The sequence below is a fragment of the Balaenoptera borealis genome (genome assembly GCF_965194805.1).
Source record: "Balaenoptera borealis genome assembly, chromosome: 20".
In the NCBI taxonomy this organism is placed as follows: Eukaryota; Metazoa; Chordata; class Mammalia; order Artiodactyla; family Balaenopteridae; genus Balaenoptera; species Balaenoptera borealis.
The window spans coordinates 8,541,136-8,556,447 of record NC_138879.1 but is presented as its reverse complement, the minus strand read 5'-3'; the positions used below and the strand labels follow the sequence as shown (position 1 = coordinate 8,556,447).

At 52.9% G+C, this 15,312-nt stretch overlaps 1 protein-coding gene across 1 annotated transcript in view; it reads right to left on the bottom strand.

Moving 5' to 3' along the window:
- The window catches only part of MGAT5B (alpha-1,6-mannosylglycoprotein 6-beta-N-acetylglucosaminyltransferase B), a 68,350-nt gene that overhangs the window by 32,681 nt on the left and 20,357 nt on the right, over positions 1–15,312 (bottom strand). The window contains exons 4-8 of the mRNA XM_082371718.1: positions 10,439–10,554; positions 9,834–9,907; positions 8,638–8,808; positions 7,611–7,775; positions 6,732–6,901 (exon numbers count right to left, since the gene is read on the bottom strand). Of these exons, the coding sequence (XP_082227844.1) occupies positions 6,732–6,901; positions 7,611–7,775; positions 8,638–8,808; positions 9,834–9,907; positions 10,439–10,554 (696 nt within the window). The remainder of the gene's footprint in view (positions 1–6,731; positions 6,902–7,610; positions 7,776–8,637; positions 8,809–9,833; positions 9,908–10,438; positions 10,555–15,312) is intronic.

The window sequence follows — 15,312 nt, the reverse complement described above, 5'->3', positions numbered from 1 at the left end:
TGATGCTTGAAATTATGCAAATAAAATAGATGAGCACAGCCGATTCTGGGCAGGCAGGAAGGGAAAGGCTTCACTTTAGAATGCCCACCGTGGATCCGGGCATCCATGAGGATGTCTCAGATGCAGCTGACGGGAGCTCTGGCTTCATCTCTCCTCCCATCTCACGCGCAGGGCACGGGCGAGACTGTCTGACATGCCCGAGCTGCAGTCTGATCAGGGCCCATTGTCCCTGCACGCCACCGCTCTCACCCCGGAAACAACTTGCAGCAGCAAAGCCAGATGTAGATTCTGTGCATTGCCCCAAACATCACTCCAGTGAGTCGGTTAATTAAAACACCAAAACACGAGGAGCAGAGAAAAGAGGCTCATCCGTCCAGCCTCGTTGTTGAGTCAGTGGCCAAGACATCTGCCGTGAACATCTGTGAATGAACTACAACAAATGTACAGGCGGCGTCTTTGTCCTGCTGTCTTCCCCACGCGGGGCATTTTGCCAGCCCAGGGAGACGTTCTATGGCAGGAGCCAAGCTGCGACTCTCAGAATTCGGATTATCTTCACATCCCGTTGACCTGTTTTCACGTTACCCTGGTGCCACCTGCATGGAACAGCTTCACAAGGCTGGGAGAGGGGGCCCCCGGATGATCCCACCTCCCGCAGAACCCATGGCAGTGCCATGCCTGTATTCAATGGCATCTCTGCCCACAACCCCTTTCTAGGCTCAAATGGTCACCATCTTGTTATGGGTTGCATTGTGCACCCCCCGCCCATCATATTTTGGAGTCCTAACCCCCAAAACCTCAGAATGTGACCTGATTTGGAGGTAGAGCTTTTACAAAGGTGACCAAGTTGAAATAAGGTCATTAGTGTAGGTCCTGATCTGATATGACTGGTGTCCTTATAAGAAGGGGAAAATTGGACCCAGACACATACACAGAGAGAATGCCATGTGCAGATAAAGGCAAAGATAGAGGTGATGCTTCCACAAGCCAACCAACGCCAAAGATCACCAACAACCGCCAGAAGCTACGGGAGAGGCCTGAGACAGATCCTCCTTCACACCCTCGGAACCAACCAACCCTGCCAACACCTTGATCTCGGCCTCCAGAACTAGGAGACAATATGCTTCTGTTGTTTAAACCCCCCCCCCCAGTCTGTGGTACTTTGTTACGGCGACTTTAGCAAACTAAATCACATCTGTGTTTTAATCTCCACTCAAGGAAAGGCCTGCATTTATGCAGCGTCCGGGTGGTCCCAGCAAAGAATCAGTTTGAGCAGCTCATAGCCCCAGCCGACAGCTGTCACCAGGAAAAAGTACATCCAGGAAAGGGCGTGGCATGAAGTACATTCCAGGGCAGAGGTTCGCACGGATGTCCTGGGTGGGCTGCGAGAGGCCTCGCTACCTGGGCCACCTCCAAGGAGTGCCTGCCTGGCCTGTCCCTCCACTTGACCCCGACCCTGCAACCAAGGGTAACATTGGCGCTTCTGAGTGTGCAAATGCAGGCTCGGGAGGAATCCACACATCTTTAAGGCGCTGAGCCCTCACCCCAGCCCCTAATCCTGCTCCTCGGGACCCGTGCACACATTCTGCAGTGTCCTAACCCCACAGCTATCCTGCTACCCAGACTGGGGGGGTAGTGTGCATTGAAAAGCCACAGCCTCAACTTTTCTACTTCCCAACGGTCACTGCTCATTAGATCATAGATTGCCTGGGGGAGCTTTGAAGACTTGATACCAGGCGCCACCCCAGATCAATTAAATCAGAGACGCCAAGAATGGGGCCCAAAGGTCGGTATATTTCTAAGGCGGTTTGGCTACAGCCAGGGTTAAGAATTCCCACCTGAAACGAATTTCAACACAGCGGGTGCTGTTAATTTTATAGATATAAGTGTGCTATGTCTCCTGGGGAAGGTGGTTTTCTTTTTTTTAAATTTTTATTCGTTTAGTTGTTTTAAATTGTACCTGCTAACAGATTTAGAAAGAGCCTTCCTGAGACTGTTTCCTGAGGTGGCTGAGTTGTTTACACAGTTCTGCCCTGTCTGAGCAAGAGTCTTTGCTTGCACCTACACCCCACAGGGAGCCAAGGGCAGAGCTGTCTGGGCACAGCCTTGGGCCTGCCCCTTTAACACACTGCAAAGCGGAGGTGGGGCGACCTCTCCCTAGAGCCCCTGCTTCTGGGAATTTCAGATCCGTACAGGCTTGGCAGGAAGTGACACACTGGTGGAAAGATATGGATTCTCTGTGGGGTGTGTGTGTGCGTGTGTGCATTGGGGGTGTGCCTGTGTGCATGTGTGTGCATGAGTGTGCCATGGGCTGCATGTCATGCACAGGGGTATGTGCATGTCCATGTGCAAGGGTGTGTGTTTGCGTGTGTGTGGAGGCGTGCACCTGTGTGCAGGGGTGTGCATGTGTGTGCATGCATGGGGTGTGCATATACAAGGGTGTGCATGTGTGGTTGTGCACAGGGGCGTGCATGCACGCATGTGGGTGCATGTGTGGAGTGAAAGAAATGGCAGCAGGGGCATATTTGAGATTCTGGCACTTTTCACCAGGGCCTCCCAAGTGCAGTGACCCCCATCTTCACTGCTCTGGCTCTGCGATGGGCAAAAGCAACCTCACTGACCACAGGCTCAGCTCCAGCCGGGCCCAGACTGGCCAGAGGAAGAGGAAGTACTCTGGGCAGGTAAGGACTCAGGGTCCAGGTTGGAAGAGGAGACGCCCCAGCACGGGCTGAGAAGCAGAACAACTGAGTTAAATTCCTGCCTCTTAGGGAGACTTGTCATAACCTGCTCTCTCACGGAAGGACGGTTCTCTAAGTGTGATGTTGGGCTGTCGCAAATGCATGGGATCCTTCCCATTCCCTGAGGGAGCAGTAAAGGAAGGAAGTTCTCACCTCTCTGGCCCCAGAAGATGCACGGTCAGAAGGGAGGAATCCAGCTCAGCGCTGTTTGATAAACGTGAATTCATCTAACCCTTGAGGTGGAGCTAGGAGCTAGGTGTTGACAGAAGGATGCTTCACACTGACAGAGGACTTGTATGTGGCAGAGCCTGGGATGAGGGCTCTGGACAGTCCCCACCCCCAGGATTCTTCCCACTGCATCTTGGGGTCTCTGGTGACCCAGGGGACAAGGGTCCCCCGACCCTTGCCTGCTGTTCTGCCTGAGGCAGGTCTGGCTTCTCACAGCACTGGCTGTGCCATCCTAAGTTGCTTAAGACTTCTTTGGCTTCCCACACCTCGGGTCCCTTTTCTCCTCCCTCCTCCCCCCCCCCAACCCCATCTGAGTTTCCTGTAGGAAGCTTTGAGGCCAGGGCGAGACACCTCTTTTCATTATTTGCGAATGTTAGCTGCCTCTGCAGTGTTCTGCTCCACACACAGTGTGGACACATCTCCTGAGCTCTCTGTTCGGAGGGAGCAGGGGCGGGCACAGCTCAGCGAGCAGCAGTGCGTGCTGGTGGGCAGCGAGAGGGCACACCGCTCTGCAGTGGCCCGCACAATGGGAACAGCTTGTCTGACAATAAAATGCCACAGGGTGAGAGCCAGCGTGAGGGACGTGCCGGTTCCCTCTCCCAGCACCGGGTAGCTAGTTTGACGGTTCAGCACCGGCATACGGGGACAGCTCCCAGCCTAGTTCCTTCCCACTCTGGTGACATTCAAACAGATGGGGCAGAGGTGCTATTTCAAGGTGGCACCTCCTCCCCCAGAACCTGCCGCCCCCCCAGCTGGGATGGGCTTCGCAACGCTGCCACAATCATGCAGCCCCTTCGTCAGTCCCTGTCGCCTTCTCCCCCTTCAAAGCGGACCCTCTTCCACATCCACACTTACATGTTCCGTTCCCCTCTGAAGACACTTTCCGTCTTTACTAGGCCTACTGGAGACAAGCACATCAACTTAAAAGGATGACTCCAGAGGGGTGAATTTCAAGCCATGGGGATGTAAACCTTCAAAGCACACCCCAGTCTCAGCCTCCTTCTCCCCCTACTCTCTCTCCGACTGAGGTCACAAGAAGTTCTACCTGAGTCACTGGCAGACTTTAAGCCGCAGGGGAAAACTGCAGAGGCTGATTAGCTGCCCGAGGCCAGTGCTGCCTGGGCCCTGTCGACCTAGGATTGTCGATGGCTCTGTCCCCATCGGCATCCTCCTCTCTCCAACACGTCCACGCTACACAGCATCAGCACTCGTGGTGGGGACAAAATGCCAATCAGAAAAAGAGAACGACTTCTAGAACAAACAGACCATCCGGCTGGTGGGAGGGCTCTGGAGAAGAATCACATTCTAGCTTGAAAACCACCTGAGAGTAAGTTAATGCGCTGATGGAGAAAAGTTCATTTGCAGGCAAACAACTCAGAGGCCTTCCTTAGTTATGCCCTGGCACAAAGTTAAGACAATCTTATCCCGATGCCAGTGAAAGGAATAGGAATTCACCAAGCACAAAATCGCAAGCCGTGAAGAAAATACTTGATAACTTTAATTACATTAAAATTAAGACCTTCTGTTCCTTAAAACAAAAGACCATAAAGAAATTACAAAGACAAGCCACAAATTAGCCTTAGAAGATTTTAAAACACATATAATATACACAGGATTTATACCCATCATATATAAAGAACTCCTCCAACTCAATATGGAAAAGATAAACAACACGGCTGAAAAGTGAGCAAATGACATGAAGTGGCATTTCATCAAGAGGAAAGAAGGAGGGCCAAAAATATAACAAACTGCTCAGCCTCATCAGTTGTCAGGGAATACAAGTTAAGACCATAACAAGATATTACAATACCACTCCACACCCCTAATGAGAAAGTCCGATAACACTAAATGCGGGTAAGAATGTATCCCACTGGGAACCTACACACGGTAGGACTGGACTGGTACAGTCACTTAGGAAAACAGTTGGCATTTTCTTGTCAAGCTGAATTTTCAGACACCCTAAGTCCCAGCAACTGTGTACCAAAGTCTATACCAAAGAAAAAACTCAGTCTATACCCAAGAGAAACTCTGACCCAGGGACACCAGGTGACATGTACAAAATGTCCACCACAGCATCATTCAAAATAACTTGTAAAGGACTCCCCTGGTGGTGCAGCGGTTAAGAATTCGCCTGCCAATGCAGGGGACACGGGTTCGATCCCTGGTCTGGGAAGATCCCACATGAAGCGGAGCAACTAAGGCCGTGCGCCACAACTACTGAGCCTGCGCTCTAGAGACCGCGTGCTGCAACTACTGAGCCCGTGTGCTGCAGCTACTGAAGCCCACATGCCTAGAGCCTGTGCTCCGCAACAAGAGAAGCCACCGTAGTGAGAAGTCCACGCACCACAATGAAGAGTAGCCCCCGCTCGCCACAACTACAGAAAGACCACACAACGAAAGACCCAATGCAGCCAAAAAAATAAATAAAATTTAAAAAAATAATAACTTGTAAAAACAGGGGAAAATGTCCACACAGGAAAAAGTGATAAATAATTACGGTACATTCGCACAATGGAATATCATACAGCACTGAACATGAATGAAATAGAGCTACAGGCAGCAATGTGGAGAAATCTTTAAAACCTAATAATGGGTGGAGAAAACAAGTCTTGGAGGCTACAGACAGCAGATGTCATTTTTACAGAGCTCAAAGCAAATGAAAATAAAACTAAACAATATATTGTTTATTGATACATGAATTTGTTAAAAAAAAAACTAATTTTTTTTTAAAAAAGCAAAAGAGGGACTTCCCTGGCTGTCCAGTGGTTAGGACTCCGAGCTTCCACTGCGAGGGGCAGGGGTTTGATCCCTGGTCAGGGAACTGAGATCCCACATGCCTCACGGCCAGCCAAAATAAATAAATAAATAAATAATAAAAAGCAAAAGAATGATAAACACAAAATCCAAGTTCCAGGTTTCCTCCAGTGCCGGGGCGGTGGGGTGGGGGGCGGCGGGCAGGACAGAGGGATGGGCAAGAGGAGTCCCCAGGCGAACATGAGAGCCCTGGTAATATTCTCATTGTAAAGGTAGATGGCAGAATTTTGGGCGATCACTCCATTCTTGTACTTCATGACATACGGTACATATATTTTTGTATGTATCAAATATCATAGAATAAGTATTAATAAATAAAAGAAGAAAAATCTTACATATTTCTACATCCCACAGATACAGTGGTTAAAATAAACCCCATCATACACACACACACACACACACACACACACACACACACACACACACACACAAAATCCTACCCAGTCTAATCACTAGTCTCCCACCTCCAACAATATCAGAGGGACCCTGGAAAGCAAGCACTGGAAGGGGTAGGCATCGCTGGCCCACCTCACCACCCTCCAGGTCTTCCTGGCCCCCAACCCCCAGAACAGGCCCAGGAAGGAGCCCCGTTCCAGAAGAGGACCCCTGAGGCTGCAGCAAGTCCACCAGGACAGCAGGCAGAGGGGACCCCATCTGCATGACGTGGCTCAACTCCACGAGCCAGTATTGGTCAGTCCCTGAGCACAGACACTAGGACCCCTGTCAGCCCCGAGATGGGGAACAGGACCCTGTTTGAACAGCACTATGCAAATACACGCCCTTGGTGCATCCCCCAAAATGACTAGGCATCAGCGTTGAGGACAGAAGGGCAGGAGGCAGACTGAGCAGCTGGAGGAGGGAATTAGGAATGTCACCATCCGACAACAGCAGGAGCCCAGAGCTCCTGGGTGACGAGGGACTCCCCTTCCTCCCCTCCCTTCCCCCGGCACTCACCTCTGCAGCTCCTTCAGGGACACTGTGATCCGGAGGCCGTGACCCAGGACGTAGAGAGCAGCCAGGATGTCTGCCCACTGCACCATCTCCCCCAGAGGCCCGCCTTTCAGCACCCGCGGGCTGAACACGTCCCCAGACTCCTCTGTCAGGAAGCCGATGTGGACAAGGATCTGGGGGTGGGGTGGGGGACACAGAGGGTTGGCACAGAGGAGCAGCAGCCCTCAGCCCTGCCACCCCCAGGGAGACCCGGCCAGCAGAAGACACTGTCTCCAGGCTGTGCCTGGAAGGGCGCTTTCTGGCACCAGAGCACAGCGGAGGGACCAAGAGGCAGAGTGACCTCGCTGGAGACACAGGTGAACAAGACGGTCACATCCTGCCCTCTAGGCGCTTAGGTTCCAGATGGAAGAGGTAGACAACAGTAAACACAGACAAGAGATAATTTCATGAAATGATAAGGACTCTGAAAGAAATAAACAGGGTGATGAGAGAGTCAGGTAAATATTTATTGCGTGGACGGATGGATGGACAGACAGATGGACGAACCAATGAACCATGGAACTTCCCCCAAACAGGCTACATTATTCCCAACATTCCAGGCAAATGCCATGACTCTTCTGCCTGACAAGAACAAGATGTCTACAGACTGCAGGACTCCTAAGGTGGAGGGGGTGTCACTCTGCCCCAGACGTGAAAAGGGCCAGGGCTACCACATGCATCTATCCAGACTCTGCCTCCCCCTGCCCGCGGCTCAAATTCAAATAAATGCAATAAAACTTTTGTAAGGGTAGACCCCGTGTCCACTTGGCAGCCTGAGGCCCTGAGCTCCCTTCCTAAGCTCTCTGAGCTCAGCTGCTTCAATGCACGTAGAGGATAAGGTACCTGCTTCTGGTCCCTCCGGACGCCCCCCAGCTTCTGCGCCAGGCGCTGGGCCGCCAGTGCCCACTGGGCCGTGAGCCGCTTGGTACGTTTCTTCATGAAGATTAGAGACTCCTTCCCGCTGCCCATCAGCTCCAGGAGGTGGGACAGATTGCTCCGGAAAACTGCCTGCAGGAGGGTCCAGACCTCAGTTCTCTAATCCTCCACCCAGCAGCCACGACACCGCCATCACCCACTGCCCTGGGCACAGGGGCTGGCACCTTCCCCGTGAGGCTGGGCCTGTTCTAGCTTCTCCAACTTTTTCTGTTTTCTTGTTTTTTGTTTTTATTTTTTGGCTGCAACCGCCTGGCATGTGGGATCTTAGTTCCCTGACCAGGGATCGAACCCGCACCCCCTGCATTGGAAGTGTGGAGTCTTAACCACTGGACCACCAGGGAAGCCCCTCCCACTTTTTCTAAGCGGCCCACCAGTTCCCACAGTCAGGGAGCCCAGGTCTCCTCCCCCCAACACTCACTCCCCAGCCACACTGGTCTGTCCCAGCCCAGCTCCAATCAGCCACCTGTCCCAAGCCCTTCGTGAGGGGGTCAGCTATGACAGTTCCCAGGATCCCAGCTGCGACAAGGAAGCAGTAGGTAGTGGTCGGAGCCGGGGCTCCAAGGGCAGGGAAGCCAGGCCACCTTTCAGTGGAGCCAGAGTAACTATATGCCTTGAAGAAGTTAACTCAGCTCTCCAGACCTCAGATCCATCATCTATTAAATGCGATTGCATAAGGACTGCTGGGAGATTTAAGTACAAATAAAGTGTCTGGCACACAGGAAGCCCTCAATGAGTGACAGCTATTATTACCATTATTCCAGTGCATTAAGGGGGCACCTCCAGGGCCCCAGCCTGCCCCTTAAGCAGTCTCAGCTTTGCAGCATCCTGCAGAATTTGGCACGGGCACCCACAGGCTGGCGGGCTGGGACCAGCCCACCCACCTGGCAGAGCTGGCTGGCAGCCCCGTGCCGGCCCACTCACCTCCCACACCTACCTGGACTTTGGGGAGGGGCTTGCGGGCTCTCTGGGTGGCCGTCTGGTTCCTCCAGGGCAGCGGGGGGCAGAACCACTCGACCTCACTGAGGTAGATGAGGAAGGAGCACTCGGTGCCATCCACCCCGAAGAAGGCGTAGCAGGGGTCAGAGGTCCAGCGGGCACGCATCCACTGTGGAGAGGGCCAGCCTGGGCCAAGGAGCCAGCGCCAGCCCCATGTGCACCCTCGGTGAGCCCCCTGCATGCATGTCCCTGGGGACCCCGAGGTCCCCCAGGACAGGGTCTCTGGGGCCCACCCTAATGATGCAGCAAGGCTAGAAGCAGAGAAGAGAGACTGGACCAGGGCCCTAGGACCCAGCCCTGTGTCCTGGCTGCTGAGAACCTCAGGGAAGGCCAGACAGGACCACCATCCCCCAGGCCCAGAAAGAGAAGGACCCTGGGGGAATGAGGCCAGTCCAGGACACATGCGGCCAAGGTTCCAGGGGCAACAGTGGAGGTGCAGCAGCTCAGGGCCTGGCTGGTCACCCTTCCTTTGTCCTCCACCCGTAACCAAGAGCAGGGTTCAGCTGAAGCCAAGGTCAGGGAGCAGCCTCTGAGGGGGGCCAGGGCTGTGGCCAGGGCAGGACTCATCCACAGTGACCCCCACCTGGTCCCCAAGGAAGGGGTCTGCAATGCCAACACCCCACGCTCTTAGGGATTTCAGCACCAGTGAGGGGGCTGGCTTTTATGCCTGTGGACTGGCTTCCCGGATGGACAGACGTCAGGCAGCCAGAGGTGGGACCCTGGAGGTGGGGACAGGGAGGGGCTCTCTCCATCCAGCTGGTCAGCTGGGCCGGGAGGGAGGGGGAGAGAGAATGAGGTCCACACCTTGTCTGAATTTGTTGGGAATCAGGCTGCTGGTGGTGCCATACGTATACTTAATAGTTCGTCTGCTGTAAGAAAGTACTGAAAACCCTGCAACATGACCCATCCTGGGACATTTGGGTTGGTGCCCCAGGCAGATGGCCCAAGCAGAGAAGTGGTTTCCCTGAGGTGGGCCTCTGCCAGCTAGTGCCAGGTTCAGGGTCCAGAGGTCAGGCAGAGAGGCCCCTGATGGTGGATATCCCTGCCAGGAGCAGAATCCCAGAGCTAATCTGGGGTATGGTCTCCGTGGAGGAGGGGCCCCTGGTCATCCCCACCCTCAGGCCCAGGCCTCACCTCTACCTTCCCTGAGCAGTCAGGGAACTTGGGGTCACTGGGTGCCTCACACTGGTCCCGCCGGCCTTCAGACACTGCAGGGAGAGAAGGTCACCTTGCTGAGGACCTGGGTCCAAGGAGGAGCCCGGTAAAGAAAGCGTGAGGCAGGTGGGCTGGTCTGGGGTGGGGCAGTGCAGGAGCCCACTCTGCCCTTGGCCTGAGTTTTCTCCCCTGAAAGGCCACCACCAGGGGGTCCCTGTGCCTGGGGTGTCCCCTCTTCCAACACTCCCACCCTCCTTAGGGGGTGCAGAACCAGTGCAGAGCTGGTCTGAACGGCTATGAACCAGCTCTCTGGACGGGCAGACCTCGGGCATCCACCCAAATGTACTCCTGACTTTTTGACGGGGGCAGAGGTAGGGCCTCCCAGCCTGATGCCCCCATATCAAGAGGAATGGAAGGGGCCACCCAGGGACGGTGGGGGGAACCCTGAGGTACCCCACTGAGAGCCCGACGCAGGGCCCCCGGGAGCTAGGGCAGCTGCCGTGGGGAGAAATCAGGGCCCCACCCTGGACGTCCCACCCTGTACTCTGGCCTCCTGGGAGTAGAAGGGTGCCCCCGGCCCCCACCCTTGCTGTGCAGGAGCAGGCTGTGGCGCAGGATCTGGTCCACCTTCACGGCGATGTCCGAGACGTTCTGGGCTATGGCCTGGATCCGCTCCATGAGGCCGGCCCCGGGGGGTAGCCTAAGTGCGAGAAGCCAAGGTGAGCCTACCACGGTCTCCTTCCCGGGCAGAGCAGGCCTCAGCCTGCCAGCAAAGGCAGCGGGACTGCAGGGCCCCCGGCACCCAGACACCGCCCCGCACCAAACGGAAAGGTAGCGATGGGTAAAGTCAGGCCAGGAAAAGGAGCCGCTGCTGCCCCAGCCCGGGCTGGAGGGGCTCGCTAACCATCAACGCACCCACGTGGCATGCATCTGGGAAAGCCCACATCTGCAGGTGCCAGGCATGTCTGCACACGTGTGAAGGGCAGTGCCTGAGGCTGACATGGGCAGAGGAATTCCATTCAAGAGCCTGGTCAAGATCTGTCTAGGGATCTCCAGGTGATGGAGGCCCTTTTCCTGAGCACAGCCGGCTGCCCTGAGTCTGTTTCTCTATTTTCTCCCAGAGGAGTTGTATCTTGCCAAAGTAAATTCCACCCAGAGCAGCCTGGGGACTTGCCAACTATTAAACCTCTAGTAAATTATTGTTGGGTTCCCAAGAATGAATTCTTCCCAGGATCTTAAATGAGTTTAGTGCCATAAACTTCACAGCCCTCCACCCCATCATCAATACTCGTGCTGCCTTTATTTTTGGAGAATTTATTTCCTGGTGTTGATTACTACTCCCCTCTCAGAGAAGTTTATTAGACATCAGATGCAGTATTTATCTCATTGCAAAAACTTCTATTGAGACAGATCCCACTCGGCTGGCACGTGGGTCTCAGAGCAAGGAAGGCTCTGGAGGCCCTTCTCGGGGAAGCTGCTTACTTTTTCTGAAGACAATAATTCCATTTCCTTTGATTTTCACCACCTCCTCTGGCTTCGCAGGCCCCATTTAAGCTCCATTTATCCCTTTACAAGGACTTTATTGTAAGGTCTTTATTGCCGCACATAATGAGAATTATACGAAGGAGGATTTTTCCAACCTGGGCTCCTCTGGGGTCTGTAAACCCCACCTCTCACCAGAGGAGGCACAGTGGTGCCCCTCGAGCCGCCCCCCCCCGCCTCCCCCCACCTCTACTTTCTGTAAGGAGAGGAAGGGCGTGGCCCCATCCACAGAGAAAGGCAACTGGTATGGGAGACATGGAGATGGGGGTGGGGACAGAAGGCAGAGGTGACAGGAAGGGGGTGACAGACGAGCCCTCCACACACATATACACACATGTGTACACACATGTGCACACACATATACACATGTGGACACACATATACACACGTGCGCACATATACACACATGTGCACACATATACACATGTGCACACACATATACACACATGTGCACACACATACACACGTGCACACATATACACACGTGCACACACATATACATACACACATTGCACACACATGTGCACACACAGTCCAGTCCACCCTCTCCAAACTCTAATGGAAAATGGCCTTGCCTTTTATTCACTTCCTGCTGTAACAAATGACCACATACTGGGGGGCTTAAAGCAACACAAATGTCTTCTCTCACACTTCTGGATGCCAGAAGTCTGAAATCAAGGTGTCGACAGCGTTGGTTCCTCCTGGAGGCTCTGAGGGAGCATCTGTCCCAGCTTCTGGCTGGGACCAGCGGTCCTCCGCGTTCCTGGGCTAGTAGATGCATTACTCCAGTCTCCGCCTCTGTCCTCACTGTCTTCACTTGGCCTTCCTCTGTGTGTATCCGGATTTCCTCTCTTATAGGGACACCAGCCATTGGAGCAGGGCCTACCCTGATCCAGTATGACCTCCTCTTAATTTGATTCCACCTGCCAAGACCCTATTTCCAAATAAGATCGTATTCATAGGTACCGGGGGTTAGAAGGTCAGCATATCCCTTTGGAAGACACAATTCAACCTTCAACAACCTTCTATGAAATTACAAATAAGAATGAGCAAAGACATATAAGATGATGTTTCCTTTGCTCAAAAAAGTCCTCAGGCAGGAAGTAGCAATATTTCTCCTTGGTCTTCAGATTGTCAAGGAATGCTGTAGGGAAGAGGACAATCAGCTCATCTCCAATTTACAGTAACACACAAGGAAGTGAGCTGAAGCTCTGCCTCTTCTGAGCTGTGTGACCCTGGGCAAGTCACTCAGCCTCTCTGTGCCTCCAGCTCTCATCTTTTAAAACGGAGGAGAAAGGAACTTCTCTGGTGGTCCAGTGGTTAGGGCTCCTCACTTTCACTGCAGGGGGCCCGGGTTTGATCTCTGGTCAGGGAACTAAGATCCTGCAAGCCGTGCACACGGCCAAAAAAATAAATAAATAAAAATTTAAAAATAAATAAAAAATCAAATAAAATGGAGGAGATAGCGGCACCTCCCTCATTGCACTGGGGGACTCAGTGAGGAAAGGTGTAAGGCACACAGAACAGCAGTGCCTGCGTGAAAACAGCCCTGTCTGTGTTAGCGATCATTATTGCGGAGGTGGGGTTGGAGCTGCAGCAGAAGGGATTTGGGCTGGACCATTGTTTCTCAACCTTTTCTCATTATCACTCCCTTAAGGAGCCTTTTTAGACATCGTTTCCCCTTCTCAGGCTCCCCCCTTGAAATGTCAACTCCACGGATATTCTGCAGATCTGTTTACACACTGTAGCCTGTGGAGGGCCACAAACCATTGTAGTAGCTAAAATTACAAGAGCCAATTTTCACCCTTTAGGGGGTGATACGCACCCATTGACAATGCCTGGGCTGCAGCAGAGAAGGAATGTGATGACCTTGATGTCCCCTGGGCTCTGAAATAATTTCTGAATGAGGGTCGTGGAATGCTTTCCCCACTGACCTCCAGGGACAGGATGGACACGGCACCGCCTGGAAGGAGCATTCTGGTGATGGAGGGAGGCGGCCACAGGGCAGAAGGCCAGACCTGACAGCTGCTGGGTCAGGGCTGGCCCAGAGCACGGGCGGCCGAGGCCCAACAGGTGGGGCTCCCAGGTGGAGAAGGACTGACTGCGTGCCCTCCAGCTTCTAACCAGAGACCTTAGGGCACAAGTAACCCCTGTCTGGGACCAGTGGGGGTCCTGCCAGGTCCCTGGAAACTTTGGAAGGGACTCCACCTCACTTCAAGCCTTCCTGAAGGCACCTCTCCGTCCAGGCTCTGCTCCATCCACCTCTCTGAGCACCCCCATGCCTGGGGGTGGTTATGGGTGGCTGGTTTAAAACCCCCAAAGGAGTCCTGCGCCTTCAAGAACAGGGATTTGCTTTCATAAGTGGAGCCTGGTACTGCCCCACACGGGCCACATGCCCAGAGCTCCATCACTGTGCTGGGTTGAATAGTGTCCCCCCAAAATTCACATCTACCTGGAACCTCAGGATGTGACCTTATTTGGAAACAGGGTCACTGCAGAGGTAATTAGTTAAGATGAGGTCACACTGGAGGAGGGTGGCCCTAAGTTCAGTTACTGGTGCCCTTATAAGAAGGCCATGTGGAGACACCCAGGGAGAAGGAGGCCACGTGACGATGGAAGCAGAGACTGGAGTGACGTGTCTACAAGCCAGGGACACGTGAAGCCACCAGAAGCTGGAAGAGGCAAGGAAGGATCCTCCCCCGGAGACTTCAGAAGGAGTGAGGTCCTACTGATACCTAGATTGTGGACTTCCAGCCTCCAGAATGGAGAGAAAATAAATCTCTGTTGTTTTAAGATGCCTGGTTTGTGGTCAGTTTTTACGGCAGCCCTAGGAAACAAACACAATCACCATCTGCAGAATTGAGGGGAAATGGTTTTTAATCCATTACAGAAAAAGAGCCCAGGTCCTCCTGCCACCCTGCTGTCAGGAACATCTTATCTCCCACCCATCCTCCTCTTGCAGAAGTCCAGCCTCCATCCTGCTGCTGCTTTCATTGGAGATGAAGAGCAATGGGGGGCGGGGGAACCCTTGACTCCTCACACTTCTAGGTCCATGACTCTCCACATTATTCGGAGACTTATTGGACCAAGAAAGGGCCCCAGAGTCTGAGGTCCTGGATTCAAATCCTGGTTCCACTGGAGAGCTGTGTGACCTTGGGCAAGTTATCTAACCTCTCTGAACCCCTTTGATTTATAACCCTTTATATGAGGGTTAGCTCATATAAAATCTGAATAATCTCAACCTCACAGAGTGATTAATTGCAAGGATTAAACATGAGGCTGACTGTCAAGTGCTCAGCATACAGTAAGTGCTCAATAAATGCTTGAGATGATTTCACTCCCTACCTATAGTGGTCACCCCATCCCTGAGAGGAAGTCTCATAAGTCTAACTACGGAGCAAAGCAATTTACTTTTGGGGAGATTCAGCAATTTTCATCTGATAAGCACTTTTTGCATAAAACATATCACCAGCCCCGGCTTTAGAACAGTGCAGATGGCATCTGTCTGATTTAACAAGTTCAACTTGTTCAAAACAGAATTACTTGGCATCACTATTATTATACTGGACTTAGCATTTGCACAGCACTTTCTATTTTCAAATAATATAGGATTAGGCTTCTCTCCCTGGGAAGCTTTTTTTAAAATGACAATCAAAGTAGATGTCGCGAGACCTCACCGCAGCACATCTATGACTTGGGAAATGCTTCTGTGGAAAAGAAAAAGGGGGGATGGATTGGGGAGATGGTGTGCAGCTGCCTGCAGCTAACAGTGTTGTCACCATGGGGTCAGGGTGGTGGCAGGGGTGGCTTCTCCATCAGGCCCAGGCAGTTCAGTACCAGGGCCCATAGTGCTTTTAGGGGTCTGCGAAAGTGTTTCCATTTCTTTAAACATCGGGAAACAATTGTAGGTCAAAGA